The 20,417-nt window shown below is 56.5% G+C and overlaps 2 protein-coding genes across 2 annotated transcripts in view; one reads left to right on the top strand and one right to left on the bottom strand.

The window, feature by feature from the left end:
* The first annotated feature begins 214 nt into the window (after nt 1-214).
* CHPF (chondroitin polymerizing factor) lies at nt 215-5,517 on the top strand. Its single transcript, XM_006082565.3, is given in 5 exon segments — nt 215-614; nt 617-804; nt 2,288-2,861; nt 3,358-3,537; nt 3,847-5,517. Coding segments are annotated over 5 exon segments (2,322 nt in total). The 5' UTR covers nt 215-494; the 3' UTR covers nt 5,107-5,517.
* A 656-nt stretch (nt 5,518-6,173) lies between these two features.
* Nucleotides 6,174-20,417, bottom strand: part of ASIC4 (acid sensing ion channel subunit family member 4) — a 22,228-nt gene continuing 7,984 nt past the window's right edge. Inside the window, 9 exon segments of the mRNA XM_014463020.2 lie at nt 6,174-6,526; nt 6,711-6,815; nt 7,200-7,279; nt 7,355-7,446; nt 8,592-8,745; nt 10,634-10,690; nt 11,191-11,353; nt 11,542-11,669; nt 11,767-11,911. Of these exon segments, the coding sequence (XP_014318506.1) occupies nt 6,413-6,526; nt 6,711-6,815; nt 7,200-7,279; nt 7,355-7,446; nt 8,592-8,745; nt 10,634-10,690; nt 11,191-11,353; nt 11,542-11,669; nt 11,767-11,911 (1,038 nt within the window). The 3' untranslated portion in view covers nt 6,174-6,412.

The following is a 20,417-nucleotide window of genomic DNA, read 5'->3' as shown; positions in this document are numbered from 1 at the left end:
CCTGACGTCACGCGGGCGCATCATTCGGGCCGGGGCGGGCTGCCTCTGACGTCATCCGGGACGCACCAACCACGCCGGGGGGAGGTAGGGGGCTCCGCCCCCGGCGTCTCCCTCTCGCTCGCTGAGGAGGGGGCACTTCCGGGGGTCCTTCCCCTTTCACCTCCCCCTTCTCCTCCCTCTCCGGTAGCCGGAGCCCGAGACCCCACCCCGGGGGCGGAGCCCTCGCAGTGACACGTCGGACAGCGGCGGCGGCGGCGGAGGCTTCCGTACCGAAAGCGGAGACCCTGCGCGATCCTGAACGGCGGCCGGAGCGGGATTGGAGCGCGGCGCCAGGGGGTTCGGCTCGGCCGCCAGCTCTGCTCGGCGGGGTGGGAGCGGGCCAGCCGCTTGGCCCGGGGCCTCCGGATCCGCCCCCTCCCCGGTCCCGCCCCCTCGGAGCCTCCTCCCGGCTGCTCTGGGGCTGCTCCCGGGCTGGGGCCCGCGGTCCGGGCGCCATGCGGGCATCGCTGCTGCTGTCGGTGCTGCGGCCCGCAGGGCCCGTGGCCGTGGGCATCTCCCTGGGCTTCACGCTGAGCCTGCTCAGCATCACCTGGGTGGAGGAGCCGTGCGGCCCCAGGGGCCGCCCCAACCCGGGGACTCTGAGCTGCCGCCGCGAGGCAACACCAACGCGGCGCGCCGACCCAACTCGGTGCAGCACGGAGCGGAGCGCGAGAGGCCGGGCGCCGGCGCCGGGGAGGACTGGGAGCCGCGCGTCTTGCCCTACCACCCCGCACAGCCGGGCCAGGCCGCCAAAAAGGCCGTCAGGTAGGGAGCAGCCCCGCCAGCTCCACCCCTGGGCACCGGCCGGGACGGGCTCTCCCGGGACGCCGCCGGGGCCGGGTCAGGCTCCGGAAGGAAGAGCCTGGCCGGCCAGGAAGTCTTTGGGCCGGATAACTTCCGATGGCCCTGCTTCCCCGGCCGTGGAGCCGTCTGAGGCCCTCTCTGGGCTGAACCTACCCGGTAGGCTCTGTGCTAAACCGGCTCCACTCCCTGGTCCCCCAAATCTCCTCTGAGCTCCCTGGCTGGCAGTTGGGTTTAGAGAAATGATTGGTATGAAAATGCATTTATAGAGAGAGAGGGAAAGAAAAGGGATAAAACTAGGATTTACCTGTATCTCTTGTTCCTGGGTGGGACACCTCGTGATGAGGTTTGTGGGAGAGAAATGATGTAGCCATCCCAGTAATGCCTCCCCAGGAGCTGAAGTCATTCTCCTAGGCAACACTGAGTTCAAATTCCAGTTCTGCAACTTAGCGTCTGTGTTATGGAAGGCAAGTTACTGGAACTCCTGAGCTCCAACTTGCCCTTCCCCCAGACACACTCAATACACCCCTATGCCATATATTCCATTACATCATTTCTGTGATGTGTTTGTGGTATAATGGCATATTTATATAGAAATGAGTACTGTGCACACGGTGTGTAGAGTACCTATGAGTCAAGCATTTGCCTAAGTGCTTTAAGTAGATACAGTCAACCCCGTTTTTCAGATGTGGCTACTGAGGCTCAGATACGCTAAATAACTTGCTCAAGGGCACAACTACTAAGTAGTGAAACAGGGAATCAGACCCACAATATATCTCTCATGTCTGCATGGATATTGCCATCTCCCAAAAGCACTATGTAGGCAAGACTAACATTTTACTTAAATTCACATGACACCTGGGAGAGACATGTTATTCTCATCCTATTCATAGGTGAGGAGACGGCCCAGAGAGGACATGACCTGCGGAAGCCTATGTATGCTGCCTCCTGTCTTCCTTAAACGTTTTTAAAATATTGATCTTCGAGAGAGGAAGGGAGGGAGGGAAGGGGAAAGAGAGGGAGAGAGAGAAACGTCAATCAGTTTACCTCCTGCACGCGCCCTGACTGGGGATGGAGGCCACCACCTGACTATGTGCCCTAATTGGGAATCAAACTTACTGCCTTTTGGTGTAGGGACGACGCTCCAACAACTGACCCACATTGGCCAGGGCCCCATTGTCTTTCTTATTATTTTTTTTATACTTTTATTGATTTCACAGGGGAAGGGAGAGGGAAAGAGAGATAGAAACATCAATGATGAGAGAGAATCTTTGATTGGCTACCTCCTGCAAGCCCTCTACTGGGGATCAAGCCCACAATCCGGGCATGTGCCATTGACTGGACTCGAACCCGGTACCCTTCAGTCTGCAGACAGACGCTTCATCCACTGAGCCACACTGGCCAGGGCCCCCTTGTCTTTTTGATAATCGTGTGCCTTCTCCCCTAGGACCCGCTACATCAGCACCGAGCTGGGCATCAGGCAGAAGCTGCTGGTGGCAGTGCTGACCTCACAGGCCACGTTGTCCACTATGGGTGTGGCCATGAACCGCACACTGGGGCACCGGCTAGAGCGTGTGGTGTTCCTGACAGGCTCTCGAGGCCGTAGGGCACCACCAGGCATGGCTGTGGTGACATTGGGCGAGGAGAGGCCTATTGGCCACCTACACCTGGCACTACGCCACCTGCTGGAGCAGCACGGCAACGACTTTGACTGGTTCTTCCTAGTACCTGATACCACCTACACCGAGGCCCACGGACTGATGCGCCTAGCTGGCCACCTCAGCCTGGCAGCTGCTGCCCACCTCTATCTGGGCCGGCCCCAGGACTTCATCGGTGGAGAGCCTGCCCCAGGCCGCTACTGCCACGGAGGCTTTGGGGTACTGTTGTCCCGCACCCTGCTGCAGCAGCTGCGCCCCCATCTGGAAGGCTGCCGCAATGACATCGTCAGTGCGCGTCCCGATGAGTGGCTGGGACGCTGCATCCTTGATGCCACAGGGGTGGGCTGCACTGGTGACCACGAGGTGAGAAGATAAGCCGCCTCTGAGCTTGTGTACTTCCCCTGAGAGGCAAAGGGGTGGTTGGAGATACAGGCCTGGGTTTCCTTGCCAGTTTTGCCCTTTTCTATCCCTATGACCTTCGGTAAATTACTGAATCTCCTGAGTGGCAGTATCCTCATCCATACCAATGGAAACAATTATTGCTCAGGGTTGTTATAAGGATTAGAAAAAAAATAAGAGAGCTTTGCACATAGTAGGTGTTCAGTATTGGCAATTATTTTATTTGAGCCCCTGGACAGCTCTGACATAGGATGCATGCCCATTTCCTAGATGAACTAGCAGAGGCTTGACCAAGGTCACACACAAGCTGACAACCAGCCAAGGTACTTAAAACCACAATTCTGATTGCAAGTCCACAACAGGTCATAGGGTAGGGAAATGAGACACACACTAGGAGGGGAGGGGTGGAGGCTGTTCCATCATTCTTCCCATTATGGACCCCTACTCTTTCTCTCCCCAGGGAGTGCATTATAGCTACCTGGAGCTGAGCCCTGGGGAGCCCGTGCAGGAGGGGGACCCTCGTTTCCGCAGCGCCCTGACCGCCTACCCTGTGCGTGACCCTGTGCACATGTACCAGCTGCACAAGGCTTTTGCCCGAGCTGAGCTGGAACGCACATACCAGGAGATCCAGGAATTGCAGGTATGGTCTGGGCCGGGGGTAGGGTGGCAGGTCCTGTGAGGTCTTAGAGATCCCAGGGAAATAAACTATGAGCACTAGAATCAGAACCCATCTGTCCCTGTTTCTTTCTGTCCATTCTGAGAAGCCCCTCCAGAAACCCCCCTTTTGGCTCTCAGGCTGCCTCCGTCTGGGGAAAGGATAGGTAGGGGCATTGGAAGGCAGACGTTGGCAGGGGACAGGACCCATCCCGAGTGGCACCTGCCGTCTGCCCAGTCCCCCAGCTGGCCCCTGGGGTCTCTGCCTTGCTCACAGTCTGTTTCTCCAACCCAGTGGGAGATCCAGAACACCAGCCGTCTGGCAGCTGATGGGGAGCGAGCAGCCGCTTGGCCCGTGGGCATTCCAGCACCATCCCGCCCAGCCTCCCGCTTTGAGGTGCTGCGCTGGGACTATTTCACTGAGCAGCATGCTTTCTCCTGTGCTGATGGCTCGCCCCGCTGCCCTCTGCGTGGGGCTGATCAGGCCGATGTGGCCGATGTTCTGGGGGCAGCCTTGGAGGAGCTCAACCGCCGCTACCACCCAGTCCTGCAGCTCCAGAAGCAGCAGCTGATTAATGGCTACCGTCGCTTTGATCCTGCTCGGGGTATGGAGTACACACTGGACTTGCAGCTGGAGGCGCTGACCCCCCAGGGTGGCCGCCGGCCCCTCACTCACCGGGTGCAGCTGCTACGGCCACTGAGCCGCGTGGAGATTTTGCCTGTGCCCTACGTCACCGAGGCGTCACGTCTCACTGTGTTACTGCCTCTGGCCGCGGCGGAGCGTGACCTGGCCCCTGGCTTCCTGGAGGCCTTCGCCACAGCAGCTCTGGAGCCTGGTGATGCTGCAGCCGCTTTGACCCTGCTGCTGCTATATGAGCCACGACAGGCCCAGCGGGCAGCCCATGCAGATGTCTTCGCACCTGTCAAGGCCCATGTGGCAGAGCTAGAGCAGCGTTTCCCCGGTGCCCGGGTACCCTGGCTCAGTGTGCAGACAGCCGCCCCCTCACCTCTGCGCCTCATGGATCTACTCTCCAAGAAGCACCCGTTGGACACGCTATTCCTACTGGCTGGGCCGGACACGGTGCTCACGCCTGACTTCCTGAACCGTTGCCGCATGCACGCCATCTCCGGCTGGCAGGCCTTCTTTCCCATGCACTTCCAGGCCTTCCACCCAGCCGTGGCCCCACCACAGGGCCCGGGACCCCCGGAGCTGGGCCGAGACACAGGCCACTTTGACCGCCAGGCGGCCAGTGAGGCCTGCTTCTATAACTCTGACTATGTGGCGGCCCGAGGGCAGCTGGCAGCGGCCTCGGAGCAGGAGGAGGAGCTCCTGGAGAGCATGGACGTGTACGAGCTGTTCCTCCGCTTCTCCAGCCTGCATGTGCTGCGGGCAGTGGAGCCGGCGCTGCTGCAGCACTACCGGGCCCAGACGTGCAGTGCACGGCTCAGCGAGGACCTATACCATCGCTGTCGCCAGAGTGTGCTGGAGGGCCTGGGCTCCCGCACCCAGCTCGCCATGCTGCTCTTTGAGCAGGAGCAGGGCAACAGCACCTGAACCCACCCTGTACCCCAAAACCCTGGCCTGGGGGTGCTTCTCCCCAACTACCCGGAGCCACCTGTCAGCCTCCCTGGACAGGGCTGGCTGGCCACAGCCTCAGACTCCAGGACAGCCCACTGGCCTCCTCTCTCTCTGGCTTTAGGGTGCTCAGGCTCAGGAGAAGCCCCGCGGGAGGTGCCCTCAGAGCCACCCCTTCCTGCCCCTGACACTGCTGACTCAAGCTGTGGCCTTGATATTTATGTAGTGCAGTCGCCTGACGCCAGGCCTGCCTCTAAGTCCAGGGGCTGGGCTGTAGATGACTTGTTGGGAAAGGGGGGAGCTGAGAGGAGGAATGTGGGGTGTCTCCCAGCTTCTCCCCTGTGGACCCCGATGAAGCTCTCTGCCTTTAATAAACTGGCTGAGTGTGGACTGGTGATTCTGGGTTTTTGAAAGGTAGGCAAGGGGCAGGGAAAGTGAGGATGGAAACTCTGTCCCGGCTGGGCCTGGATTTCCTTTTCCTGGGGACCAAGTCCTGCATATGCCCAGCCCCGCCCCAGCTCCCAGCCTGGTCACACATAGACACAGAGAATTCTTTATGCCTCTTTATTCCTAATTTCGTCTGCACTTATAAAACCAGACTGGAGACGCAGGCCTGAGAAAACTTTCTCCCCCACCCCCAAGCTCAGCCAGGGTCTGAAAGGTTTGCCTGCTCCTTGTAGAGGGGACTCTGTGGGTGGGGATGGGACAGGGGGAATTGGGAGCTGGGCCAGGCCTGCTGGGCCATCCGCTCCCCCTGCCTCCATGGAGTGGGCCTGGAGAGGGGCAGGAAGTAGGAGAAGCCCAGCAGTCCCAACTCCTGGGAGCCCGCCCTCTCCTGATGACACTCTAGGGCTGGGACCCTGGCTGTCACTGAATCACCCACCCCCATAACCCCACCCATCTTCTATATCTGTACTCCCACCCCCACCCTGTCCTCCCTAAATATATACAAATGTACAGAGGGTTCCACCCCTTCTGGGGTTGGCCACTTCCTCCACCTCCCTCTCTTCTCCCCTCTCTCCTCCACAGGGGGCCATGGTCTGCTCTCCAGCTCTCCCCAGGCACCAACCTTGGGAGGGGATATGGACAAGAAGGACCCTTGTGCGAAGCAGCTGGCGCCAGGGTCGGTGAGAACAGGAACTGAGTGTCTTCCCAGTGAGCACTACCCTCTCCCCGTCAGCCTTGGGCTGCCCACAGGCCTTCTGTCCTGGGAGCAGGAGGAGACTATTTTGGGGATCCAGGGAGGAGTCCCAGATGCCTTGGTCCTTTTAGACACAGCATCATCCTAGCAAGCGAAGTCTTCAAAGAGGCCTCCTGCAGGGCCGTGTGGGTGGTGGTGGTTGGGGAGCAGGTTGCTGGCTCCCCCACCTTCAGCCCGGCCCCGGCTCAGACAGGGACTCTGCAAGGTGAAGAGGGAGAGTTCAAACCATGCCCCCAAGCGTCACACAGCCAGCCTTTCCCTGTCCCCTGTGGCAGAGGCTCCAAGGGAGCCCAGGAACCCCTCTCAGGCTGGTACAGAAACCATGAGGGTGCTCAGTCCCGGGAGAAGGCGCTGGCTGCATCCTCTCAGGGCTCATCCTCACCTGCTCCTTCAGCTCCTGCAGCCCCAGGGTGGAGATGCCCCCAGAGGAGGTCCGCAGGGGGGTCTTGGGACGACGCCACACCCTCTTCAGTCGGTCCCAGGACACCTTGGGGTTCAGGGTGAGGGGACAGTTGTGGGCTCGGGAAACTTGGTAGAGAAGGGCAGTAAGGAAGCGGGGGAAGAAATATCCTGGCATCTCTCCCTGGTATTGGTAGAGGAGAAGGGCAGACTAGCCAGGTTCACCTTATAGCACTTGCTACCCAGCAAACCCCAACTAGGACTCCCCAACCCTCTTCCCCCACCCCCTTCTCCTGACTTCTCAGCAACTTCAGGCCTTCTAGTCAGTCAGGGGGCCCTGGCAAAGAACCCAGAGCTTGACTTCCCGGCAGCCGGCTCCCCCAGGAAGCCCACACTCCCCTCTGCTTTTCCCACAGGCCCCCTCCTCTCCTCCGCCGGCTGTGTGGTGGCCCCCGACAGGCCCCTTCCTTGCCTCATAGATGTAGTCGAGGATCTCCAGCAGTGTGAGGATACTGGCCCCGATGAACAGGCCCATCTGTCCCCCGAGGTCTCCTGGGGATCATGAAAGCAGGTCAGAGGGAGCAGGCCCAGCTGACCCATGCCCATGGAATCTGAGCCAGGTCTCACCCAACAGGGCTGACAAGCCATAGGCTGCTCGCTGTTCCATGGCCTCGGAGGTCAGTGCTTCAAAAAAGACATCTAGGACCAGGAAGTTCTCCCTGCAGAGGCAGGAAGCAGAGTGTCCATGTGGGATCACCTTCCAAGGAGGTGGCCGGCAGGGACATCCCAGGTCCAGCAGATGCTGCTCTGAGACCCCTTGTGCAGGGAAGCTGGTGACTACCCTCAGACACCCCAAGGCAGTGAGGGGAGGCAGTTCCAGATACATGTGAGCTTCACACTTTGAGGGTTATCAAAAGGCCTGGGAGAGCAAGAATGCCTGGGCCTGCAGATTCCCGCCTATCTTCTCCTCCAAAGCAGCAAATAGTGTTCATGTTGCCTCATCCCTATCCCTCTCTAGAACCTTCAGTGGCTCCCTATTGCCCAACAGTCCACTCCAAAAGTCTTCTTCCACACTTCCAAGACTGCCCACGATCTGTTGCACTGTGCCTTCTTATTAATCTGCTTTCTTACCTGCTTCTCGTCCCCCTCCTACTCAGGCCAATCTCCGCACCAACACAGTTCTCTAACTGGGATGCCACCCCTCTCTCCTCCTTTCTCTTCCTCTCACAGACCCAGGCTCCTCAGAGGCCCAGCTCATGCCTACCCTGCTTCCCTACCCCATGCCCATGAATCTCTCCTGGGGCCTGAGAAGCATACCACACCCTCACACATGGGCTCATCCACAAATTGTGGCATGGGTTTTGTGTCATAATCATCTGTCTTCACAGGACCCGGCACTGGTCCTGGCACCCAGAGGATGCTCGGCATTTGTAGACTGGCTGCCGGGTGCCAGACCCAGTGTTCAGTATGGCCCCTCCTCATTCCTCTCCCAGTCCTTCCAGTTTCTCTCCCTCAGCACAGCATTCACTCAACATGCATTTAACAGCCCCAGGTTGCTGAGGAAGAAAACACATAAACGGGGGTTCTAAAACAATGGGTGCATGCAATGACGGAGATAGGGTGCTATAGCAGCTCAGATGAAAGGCATGTGGACCAACAAGGACTTCCCCGGAGGTGGAGACAAAGGATGTGACTTGGAGGATGGGTGGGGGTAGTTAGAAGAAAAGGACTGAAAGCATTCCTGGCAGAAGGCTCATTATTAACAAAGATGCAGCCTACTCCCCGTCTCCATCATGCACCGGGTGTGAAGGTGGCTTCCACCACACACACATGCACACACGAACACGCACATGCACACACATACCGTATGTAGGTCTCATTGCGGTTGTACTTCCTGGCCAGGTACCGGGCTGAACCCCTGTTGGGGATCCTGACCATGGAGATTTCTTTCCCGTAGCGGGTCAGGTTGCAGGGAGTAGGACAGAAACATGGGCCCTCGGAGCCCCCACCCAGGGAGTCTGCAACACAGAGGCACCAACTGCAGTGGGGGTGAGGGGGTGGCCCAAAGGCCCACCAGCTGCAGAGGCTGTCCTGAGGCAGCCAGGCCCACACTAAGGGCTTTTCTGGCCAGCACTGGCACTGCCTAGAGGACACTGGATGGGGGAGGGGGGAGGTCCCTTCCTGGACCAGCTTCAGGCTACCCAACAAAGCAGATGAAGACAAAGCTCCCGGCACCCTCCCACAGGCTTGTCCCTCTGTCCCCAGCTCCCTGGGCAGCAGGGAGGGGGGTCCTCATCGCTTAGAGCTAATCAAACACATGAGGCCTCAGACACACAAAGGACTTGGAGAGGAAGCTGGGATGAATGGGTGATGGATGAGTGGATGGATGGAAGGACAGATGGAGAGACAAAAGAACAAGGGGATGGACAGGATTTGTATGCTTAGTAAGCTGGGTTTTCTCTGTTCACACCTTCAGATCCACTCTCCATTCTCTGTCTTTCACTGTGCCCACAAGGCTGAGCTCTGCTAAATGCATCACCTGACTCCCTCATCCTCTGGCTTTGGGTTGGGAGGCCCCAGCAGGGTCAGAAGGCCAGGAGGGGAGAGGTACCAGGGTATTTCTTTCCCTGCTTCCTTGCTGCCAGGCCATCGTGAGCAGGGCCTTCATTCCTCCTCTCGTGACCACAGCTCCTGCTCATCAGCCCTCTCAGACAACCACAGCTCTCTCTGTGAGTTCCAGGGGGCTCCCCTCCTGCACCCATCCAGGCCTGGGGGAGGAAAGCCTGCTGGTGTTGCTAGTTCTGTGAAGTCTCACCATCCCTTGTGGTTTACTTATCCCTGCTCACACACCTGTTCCTTCACTAGACACCCTTCACCCACCCCTCTGACTGCCACAGTTGGTGTGTGGGACAGGGAAGGCCTCAATGTGATTCTACTGCCTCAGCATCTCAAGCCCATCACTTCTCTCCTCCCCTGGCCGCATCATCTGGGTTATTGCCAGGCTCTTCCGACTCACCCTGCTTCTAGTCTCACTCCACACCTATCCATTTCCCACATGTAATCAGAGTCACCTTCCTAAAATCAGATAGTATTCTTGCCTTGCCTTAAGCCATTGTTGGCTTCCCAGAGCCTCCTCTACTCTTCCCCACCCCCTCCGCTGTGCTTTGCCCTCCAGCCACACTGATCTTTCAGTGCCCCAGACATACGCTTTCTCTGGCCACAAGGTCTTTAGCATGCGCTCTTCTTACTGTCTAGAACATGTCCCCTTTTCACCTGGGTGACTCTGACGTACCCTTCAAGTCTCAGTCTCTGTCACTTCCTCTAAGAAGCCCCTCTGCCTTCCCAGGTGCATGCCCTTCCCTGGGGCCTTGTAGAATCTCTGAGGTTCCCCTACCCAAGGACTAACACACTGTGTCTTAATGCCTATCCACAGCCTTGCCGCAGTGAGCTCTGCCAAGAGCAGGGCTCTTGTTCCCATGCACACACCAGCACAGGCTGTAAATGTCTGTTGAATGAATGAATAAATGAATGAATGAATGAAGTGCAGATCAGACAGGACCTATGGACAGATGGGGCCTGTCTTACCCACACTGGGAGCCAGCAATGCATTTTTCCTTACACCAAGAAAGGAGTCATTTCACTTCCCCAGAGAGGCAAGCTCATTCTGAACCAAACCTAGAAGTCTGGGTTCTCTGCAACCCCTCACCCAGCTGCCTCCACTTACCCAAATGTTCACACCTGCAAAGGTCTTCAGACCCCTGGAGGTATGGGATAAGGCTCAACCCCCAGGAAGAACCCCCAGGAAGAGACTGGGAGGAGGAGAGCCAAGGTTGTTAGGTGAAGGGTAGACAGAGAGGTGAAGAGGAGGGTGATGGAGAGGCAGGAAAGGGAGCAGGCAGCACGGACCCAGTGTGTGGTCGGCACACTCAATGTAGATATTTGGTGGGCAGATGGTCTCATTGCCTGAAAGGAGAGAAGATTATTCCTGGAGTCTACGGTTCCATCCCCTCTGTCCCACCCCATTCCCAAATGTGGGCACACTTGTGCATGCACACACACGCCCCAGATGTACACGTTTGCACACACACATGCAGGCATGAATGTATACATGCTCAAGCATATAAGCATGTAAATGTACACATGCATATAGACATACAAACATGCACACTTGTGTGCACACATATGCAAACACATTTATATACATGAATTGAAACATGTGCACACAACCCCCAGAAGTACACAGGTATATATGTACATGGTCACGTGTATGTATAAATACAAGTCATCTATGTGCATATGTTAAAACATGCATAAAATCCCAAATACACACACTCACATGGGTATAGACATGCACACATGTTGCACACATGCACCTGCCCGTGCACATGAGCAGTCCTCTGCCCCTGGAGGTTCTGGAGCCTGGCAGGGTGGCACAGAGGGTCGGCAGGGTGGTGGGTGCCCACCTGGCATGTGCACCATTCGGCAGTGGCAGCGCTGAAGCACGGCCTCCTTTTCACAGCGCAGCCGGCAGGCAGACACACTGTAGGCCGAGTAGCCCTGAAGCTCAGGCTCCCTGAGCCCGCTCTCCGCCCGGCAGTTGCCCCAGGGCTGGGGCAGATAGGTCAGCTGCAGAGGTGGGCATGATGGGGTCATGCCCAGGAGTACCATCTGGCCCTCCAGTGCCCACAGCCCCAGCAAAGTCCATGGGTGGACTGGTGGGCTGCGAGCTTGGGAGGGCAGGTCTGGTCAGCATCCCCTCTACGCCCAAAGGCCCAGCCCCGGGCCCAACCCAGTGCCCAGCTGGAGGTGATCACCCGCTGTTCCTGGCAGGACACGAAGGTCTGGAAGCCTGGGGACACGCCGAAGCCCAGCTGGTGGATGTAGGGTGGCTCCTCCTGGCTATGGATCTGCACACGGATGCCAGCCTCAAACGATGTCTCATCTGCACAGTGGAGAGGGGGACCTTTGGAAAGCCATCCCCGGCAGCTGGCCCCAGCCCGAGTCCCCAGGGAGGCCCTGTCCCTTTCCCGCCTGCGTACTTGTCTCTCTCCAGATGGGCAGGTACTCCTCCTGCTGGATGTCCAGCATGATCTCCAGGCCACTGCCCATGCCCCCAGCCCGGCTGGGAAGGGAGCTCTGCGGGTCTGCATTGAAAGTGTAACACTTCCCGTAGCGAGTATAGACCTGAAGGTGGAAGAGAAGAGAAGGGGAGATGGAAGGAGAGCTAACACTCCTTAGGTTTCCCTGCACCCCTTCCCTGCCTGGGCAGCCCTGTCCCATATTCCAGGAATCAGTCTACAGCCCAGCCTCTCACCTGAGCTCCATCTTTTCTGCTGACATCCTCCCTTAGATGATTGAAGGCATCTCTAGCTTAACAAATCCATAGCAGAACTCTTGACATCTTCCCAAATCCTGCCCCCCCCCCACCATTCTCCTCCTCTGAGTGAAGGGCCCCACTATCTACCAAATTTCTCAAGTCAGAATCCCTGAAACCTCCCTTTCCCTCGCCAGCAACTGTCGTGGGCAATTCTACATCTGAAATCTGTTTAGAATTCATCCACTTTCCTTCCGCGTTGTGTCCCCCTCTCACCATCATCGCCCACCTGGCCACAGTGGGCCTCTAACTGCTTTCCCCTCGCCATCCTTGCCTCTGCCTCCAGGCCGTTCACACAGTAGCCAGGGTGCTCCTTCCACCCAAGTCGCCTGTCCGCTTAAAGCCCAACAACGGCTTTCCATTCCCTGCAGAACAAAGCCCGACTCCTTCCCTCGCCTGAAAGTCTGCGTGTGCCGTGACCCTTGCCTACCTCTCCTGCCACTCCGCCCCCAGCTCTCTGACAAATTCAGCCTCATGGTGCGCCTTCCTTCCTCAGACCTTTGCTCACTGGGGTCCCTCCCCTGGAATGCCTCCCCCTCCCATTTTGGCAGGGCTAGCTGTTCACCTCTTAAACCTCAGCTTAAGCGTCTTTCCTCACCACACACTCATATACCACTCACGTGCACAGTTCCACCTCCACCCATCAATCAATGTGTTTGTTGGTTTGCTCAAAGTACTTATCAACACCTGAGATGGTCTTGTTTATCTGTTTGTCTCTTAGTTCAATGTCTAACTCTCCCCCACCAATAGACTGCACCTGCCCCAGTGCGGGGGATGGGGGTGGGGGGGGACACAAAGGACTCTTTTTAAAAAATATTTTTTATTGATTTCAGAGAGGAGGGGAGAAGGAGAGAGACAGAAATGTCAATAAGAGAGAATCATTGATCAGCTGCCTCCTGCATGCCCCACACTGGGGACCGAGCCTGCAACCCAGGCATATGTCCTGACTGGGAATCCAACCGTGACCTCCTGGAGTCCACCGCAGCCATTCAGCCACACTGGCTGGGCAAGAACTGTTTAATAAGCAGTTACTGCAGCGCTGAACAAAGCCCATCTTCTAACTCTGCAGAGAGTTCTCCAGCGTAGGCACCAGATGGCACTAGCGCCCTGGGGATGGAAGTCGAGGCTCCGCTGGGGACGTAGCTGTGGTGGGGATTTATTCAGCAGCTGGGGTGGGGAGGAGATTGAGGGAGAGGTGGATGCAACTCCCCCCCCCCCCCCCTGCTCGCCTCACTGCACAGAGCCCCCGTGTCAAACCCATCACAGGCAGCACCTTCCCTGGGGGCCAGGGGTCGGCGCACTCAATCTCTCTCACTCCGCCTCCCCTCTCCTTGGGAACATTGCTACACTGGCAAAACTGGGAAGAAGGCATGAGGCATGTAAGGGAAAAGATATCCTAAATGCCTCAGAGGGAGGGTGTAGAAGGGAGAGGGGTTGGGTTGAGAGCAGTGGGAATGAGGATCTGGTTGTGGGACAGGGTTAGGTCTCCCATCCTCACTAGGTGAATCGCCTTGCTGATCCTCCCCTCTCACACCATTCTTCCATCATCTTAATACGCTGCCTCAGGTTCCTAAAACAAAACAAGCGCCGTGCATTTACAAAACAGGGCCACGTCCACTGCTGCCCATTTCACCCACTCAGCAACCTGGTATCAGGCCGGTTGAATTAGCCAGATTATTACAGACAGGAAACCGCAGCTCAGAGAGGTGATGGGATTTGCTCAAGGGTCACACAGCTCATCAGTGGGAGGAGTGTAATTCATCTAGATGTGGGTGCCCGCCCCCCGCCCCCACCAAGTCTACTCTCAGCCCTTGTTTCCGCCCCATTCCGCTGACGTGACCCAACACCCATCCCCTTTTCTCCACTCTCTACACCCTCCTCACTCTTTCTTCTCCAGATCTGCTGCCTCTCAATTCCTCACTTCCTTGCCTGTCCCTTCCCTCCTCCTTCTGCACCCTCGCTGTCTTCTGGGTTCCAGTTCTTGACTCTGTCTGTGTCACCCCTGGCCAACTGCCTGCCATGTGTCCATCTGTGGGGCAGCAGTGGACGTCGCTGGCAGTTCCAGAGCCTCTCTCTGGCCCAGGCACTGTGCTAAGTGTGTAGCATATGCTTTCCAATTGCATCCTCACAACCACCCTATGTCCAACAGGTGAGGAAAACGAGGCTTGGAGAGGTGAGCTGATCTGCTGAAATCTCCAAGATCAGTGCTTCTCAAACTTCAGTGTGTCGATGTGCACCTGGGGATCTTGGTAAATGCAGATTCTGATTGTGTTGAATGTGTTAGGGGGCAGGACTGAGATTCTGCATTTCTAACCACCTGCTGGTTGCACTTTGAGGTGAAGAGGGAGAGTCCAGCTAGACTGGCACTCTCACCAGAGAGAGGGGCGCCCTGAAGGGGGCTGGGTGCAAGCTATCTGGGCCCCCCAGTGGTGTGGGAAAGGCAGAGGGAATATATAAGCATTCGCCCCCAATTTTAAAGCACCCACCCTCTTCCTATTCCGGGCCAAGATGTTGGAACCAGCTTTTGCTGACGCAGCCAGTTTTAAGTATACGCTCCGGTTGAGAGGCTAAACAAGGCATGAGCTGCATGGGGACCAGGGTAGTAAACTGCTCACTCGTGTCTCCCAGCATGCTGCACCACCTCAGCAGAGCCCTGACTGCTGGCTACTCGCGGTCTTCCCACATCTCAGCCTCACCCGTGGGACTAAGGACTGTCTAAGGCCAGGAGCCTCACTTGACCATCTCGGCATCCCCAGAGCCCAGTGCAATTTGCAGAAGGAGACATGAGATGGAAGGAAGGAGTGCAGAGTGAACACTATCAAACAGCCCCACTTAGTACCAGGTCCTGCGCTACGTGCCTTTGATCTATTTTCTCCTTTGAGCTGCCAAGGTAAATATTACCTCCACTTAACGATGAGGAATCTTAGAGACGAACAGTGATCTGGCTAAGGACATACAGCAAGTAAATGACAGCAGAGATGCAAACAGAACTGAGCCTGATGCCAAAACAGAATGCTTATAAAACACCTGATCATGTTCAGCAAATGAATGACTCAGGTAGGTTTGGGCCAACCTCTCTACCTGATACCTCCAACAGGTACACACAGACACACGGCGCATGACCCTGAGCTCAACCCTGTGCAGGGCCAAGCCCATCGGGGAGGCTTTGGCTCTGATGGCTTTGGAGGGGCGTGGTTATCTGGCACCCCTGCCTCAAGTTGGCTGTGCAGAGTGGGTGTGACAAAGGGAGAGGAGTAGAAGGACTCTGAGTCTGATGTGTATACTTTGCAGGAAATGGACAGGCCAGACTGGCTGGGCCAGGCCACCTGCACCGCCTGGGTCAGGCCCGACTGCTGCGCAGAGCAGAACGTTGCTCTGGAGACGGCCCCTGGGTCAGGCAGGCAGCGCAGGTGGAGCCGCCAGCTCCTAAGTGGCAGAACATTTGTGGCAGCACAACCACCGTCTCTTCCATGGAGACGGCACGGCCACTCAGGCACATGGTCCCACTGCTGGCCACTGCTCTCTCCCCCTGGACAGGTCTGAAAGGAGGGCATGTGCACAGGAGCTGAGTGTCTAGGGCTTAGCCATGGGAAGGGGCAGAATGTGACCCGATGGCTCAGGGGCTATCTCCAGATCGCCCACCACCAGCCCTCTGCCTCTGTGTGCCAAGCCAGCTCAGCCAGGTTCGGTGAGCCTGAGAGGGGGCGGTGAAGGATTGAGAAAAGACAGACAAGAGAAAAAAGCTGGGTCTCGGTGGGACGCTGTCCTCTCTGATGGAGAGCTAGCGACAATGCCTATAAGCCGTGTCTTTATTTTATAGCCAGATTCCACGAGGCAAAGTAAGGGCGTGGTCACAACGTTCTCATAGGTTTCAAATCTACTCAATTACATGCACCTGAACTCTATCAAGCCCACATCACTCCGCTACGTGGGACCACAGGTTTGGACCATAGGTTCAAGCTTACAACTATAGCCTTTGGCTATAATTGTGCTGGGAGGGCTTTGCCCTCCAAGCTGGGACTTGCACGTGGCTTTGCCACGAGAGGACCCTGCCCTCTCATTAGTCTGAGGCTTGAACCTGTCCAAACACTGTGGCTGCTCTCCACACCTCTGGACCCTGTCCCCATGTCAGACCCCACCTCCTCCCTCAAAAGGCCCTCCTCTTTTCTGCCCTTCCTTGCTCTCTGCCTTAGTTCCCAGGTCCACCCTCCTGGCCCTAGGCTGAGCACATGGCCTCCCAGAGCCCTCTGGCCCTAGTCTGGACAGCTGCTTGATGAGACTCTGTCTGCGCTGCATGCAGACCCTTGGGCCCTCCACCACCTTCCTTCTGGCTAGCCTCTACCTGTCACTCCCGGATCACCCCCCTTTAATGTTAGCCTCGACCAGCTCTGGGTTGGTCTGTCTCCCTGGCCTCTGTCCCCCGATCTGTCTGTCTCTCCAGTCCCTCCTCCTGGCCTGTCTGTTCTCAGCCTCTAGTCCATCTGGCCTCTGTTTTTCTGTCCCTTGCCTTTTGTTGGCCTGTCCATCCCCCCTGGCCTCTGTCTTTCCCTCCCATTGGTCTGGCTACCACCACCCCTCCCCCACCACCTGGCACCCTGTTCCTTTGCTGTCTATATCTCTATCTTATTTGCTTTCCTCCTTTCCTCTCTATCGCTTAGTCCAGCTGTCCAGTGTCTGCTTCTTGTGTTCCTCTGAGACTTTTACCTGGGCCTGAGGCTGCTCCCCGCTCAAGCCAGGAACCCCTCCCTAGGTGTGCTCCCCTTCTTCACCTGGCCCTCTCTCCAGGTCTGCCCCAGTCCATGATCAGGGGTTGGGAGAGATGTAAGCGGCTTTTCTCAGCCCCCTGACTTCCGTCTATCCACAGCTTCCATTTCCCCTGGCTGGCTTGGCTGTGTTTTCTCCCATCCCTCCCCATCCCCTCATCCTCCCGGCAGTCACAGAGACCATGGGGTTAACAGGCAATTAGCAAGTCCAGGGCTCAGAGCTGCGAGGGAGAGGGCCCAGCCTCCAGGAGATAAGAAGCAGCCAGGAGCAGCCGAGGCTGGGCTAATCCCGGAGCTAATCTGCAGCCTGGGCTTTATCTCTGCTGCCTTGTGGGCACCCTGCCTCTGCCAAGGCCCTGGCACAACACCCCCCATTTTTCCATGGCAGTTTCATTTCCCCCAAAATTCCATCAGCCCTCTGCTGCTGCAGTCCAGTCTCTTACTAGTACTTAGGCCCCTGGGATCATTGCCCCTCAGCCTGCAGTGCCCTGGGGTCCAGTGGAAGGGGGTGCACCTGCATATACCCTGGATTGTGACTAGCACCCCCAGGTCCGAGAGCTCCCAGCCCAGTTTTACTCAGGGGTGGCACAAGCGTCCAGGTTCGAAGCCTCCTTCTCTATTCTCACCAGGGGCAGAGGAAGAAAGATGGCACCAACTCAAAAAACCTGGGGTGTCTGCATGGGGGTGGGGGGTGGGGGGGACTTGGAAGTCACTCAGTCCAAATCCTCGCTGTACAAAGGCCAAAACAGAAGCCTGGAGACGCAAGGTGCTTATCTCAGGACACACAGAAAAAAGGGGGGCAAGTTCAGAATGAGAACCCAGTCCCCCCACCCAGGGGCCCCAGCTTTCTCCACTAACGGCAGTCACCCCCGGGGAGTCAGGAGAGCCTGGTCCCAGCTCCAGCTCCACCACTGGCAGCCTGTGTGAGCTTGGTTAGTGAAGTGACTTATTGACTTCTTTGGACCTCAGTCTCCTCATCTGTCAAGTGAGGACAGAAATTCCTGCTTGATTTATTTCACAGGGCGGTTGTAAGTCTCAAAAGAGACGATATATATGAAAGCCATTTGCAAAGCGAAATCATATACATGATGCCTCAATATTAGTATAATAAGAGTGCTGTAGAGACCAATAAGAACCAAAGTGGGGCAGAGATCAACCATTGCATACGGTGCCAGGAATGGAGCCACATAAGCTCATAACCTAGGGGCAGGGCACAAATCTTGAAGCCTGACAAACAGGGTTCAAATCCTGACTGCCACCAACCTCGAACGAACAACCTAGGTTTGTGGTTTCACCTCTCTGAGCCTCGGATTTCTCATCTGTAGAAGGGGAATAGGATTCCTCCTCCTAAGATTAGTCAGGAGGATTAGAGATCAGTTCAGAGTGATACATAGTAGGTGCTCAAGAAAAGGGGGAGCTTTTTTGGGCAACAGCGCTTCCTGCCAAAATGGTGCAGCAACTTTGATCTTTTATTCCCCCCCACCCCCCATCCCCCCCCACAGGGCCTCATGCACCTTGGCAAAGGCTCTCTCTGCATTTTGGGAGAGACAGCTCATAGAGGACAGAGCTCTGCCAGAGCAAGACCCCCAGGCTCTGAGCTCGGGCTCCCCCACCAGATGGGAAGCAATACCGAGGGCACAGGCCAGAGGCCCAATGTGGTTCACACATGGCACCTGCCCTTATTGTCTATAGGATTTGGACTCAGTCATTTTAACCTCTTGCATCCTCCATTTCTCTTCTGGTAAAATGTAAGTAATAATAGACACCCTTCCGAGGTACTGCAAGGGAAGAAACAATGTACATAAATAAGAGCCACAGCTAACATTTATTTAGCCTCACTCTGTGCCAAGCACAGTCCTAAGTGCTTTATTAACTCCTTAATCCTCACAAAAACCCTAAACTGGAGGTCTCTAATCATCTGCACTTTACAGACAAGAAAGGAAGCCCAGAGAAGGTAAGGAGCCTGCCAGATCACGCAAATGTAGTGGGGCTGGGGACCAGGCAGTCTGCTGCTGAGTCTGTGCTCACAGCCACTGTGCGATGAGATACACCTGGCTTTGCACCAACAAACAGTAGGTGCTCAAGAAACAGTGTGTGTTCCAACAACACCTATTAGTCCAACACTTGAGCCTGTACGGTGTGTCAGGTGCTGTGCTTGGTACTGGGGGTGATCCAGAGAACAAAACAGACAGCCTCTGCCCTGAAGGAGTTTGCTGTCCGGCTGCAGAGACATTCATTCATTCGGAAGGTGTTTACTGAGCACTTACGCTCTGAGCCAGGTGCAAAGCAGTGGGCAACAAAACTCCAAGCGCACAGGCATAGACAGACCATTACTAGCAGTGACTGGTGCTATGATGGGGGGCTGGTACCAGTCCTCTGACAATGGAACCGGGGTTCAACTGGGTGGGAGAGTAAATAAAGCTCCTCAGAGCAAGCCCAATCGCCCACCCAGAAAGGGCATCAGACCATGCCAGAGTCAGACAGAGGAGAATACCCACTCCCCAAGCAGGCCTGGCCCCCTCCCTTACCACACGGCCGGCACAGTCCCCCAGCCCTCACCCCCACGGCCCCCCAAGTGCTTTTCACGGTGACTTCCTCCTGAGGTAGAAGGGCTGTGGGTCTAGGAGGAAATGGGCGCAGCAGGGTTTGTTCACATCTAAATGTGGAGGGGGGGGGGGTGTGGAAGAAAAGTAGGAGCCGGGTCTAAGCCCTGTGACTCAGGCTGAGGCTGAGCTGGAGCTCGGAGCCCCAGAGAGCTTGGGGCCGGGCGGAGAAACCCTGACCCCAGGCCAGCGCGCGTTTCCACCGGAGAGGAGCGCTCAGGACCGCCGGGCGCAGGGAAACAGCCAAACCTATTCCCAGGTAACAGTTGCCTAGGCCTTAAACCCTAAAACGTCAACTTTCCAGGAGGGAATATTTTAAATTTGTAACGAGGTCTTTCCCCGACATTCCCGCCTCTCGAAGCAAAGTTATGCGTTAGAGTTTTGCTTACACCGTGGAGCACACATCCCCAGGCCCCCTCCCCTGCCAACCACACCCCCCCCCTTGCCCCCCTCTCCACCGCTCCGAGCCGGCCGGAGTTCAGGAGCCCAGACTGAGAGGTGGCAGTGGTAGTGGCTGTGGCGACTGCGGTGGGTGGGAGGGTGTACGCCACTCAGGGCCCCACTGTCCGCACCCACACCCAGACAGTCACATACAAAGAAAGCCAGGAAACGGTCATGGATCACACCGATCGCTAATATCAGCATCATGCGCTGCCATAATGCTAAGACAAAGCAGTCGGAAGCGAGACGACTTAATGCAAGCATAGTTATAGCCCCCTAGTAGACGGCGTATCGATTTTTGTAAGCAGAACTATGTCATATAGAAATACTCAATACTCCTAGTGAAGGATATGACGGGACCCTAAGAAATCCTAGTTGTAAGCATCAGACCTGGGAAGCTGCGAACAGTGGTTAACATGAATAGAAGTAGGCAAACCAGGCTGACTATTGACTTTTGTTAGTTTAATCTTTTAGAAGCCTCTCGTTTTTGGTTTGTTTTTTTTTTTGCG

This window comes from Myotis lucifugus, unplaced genomic scaffold (assembly GCF_000147115.1).
Source record: "Myotis lucifugus unplaced genomic scaffold, Myoluc2.0 scaffold_3, whole genome shotgun sequence".
NCBI lineage: Eukaryota > Metazoa > Chordata > Mammalia > Chiroptera > Vespertilionidae > Myotis > Myotis lucifugus.
This window is presented reverse-complemented; position numbering and strand designations above follow the sequence as displayed.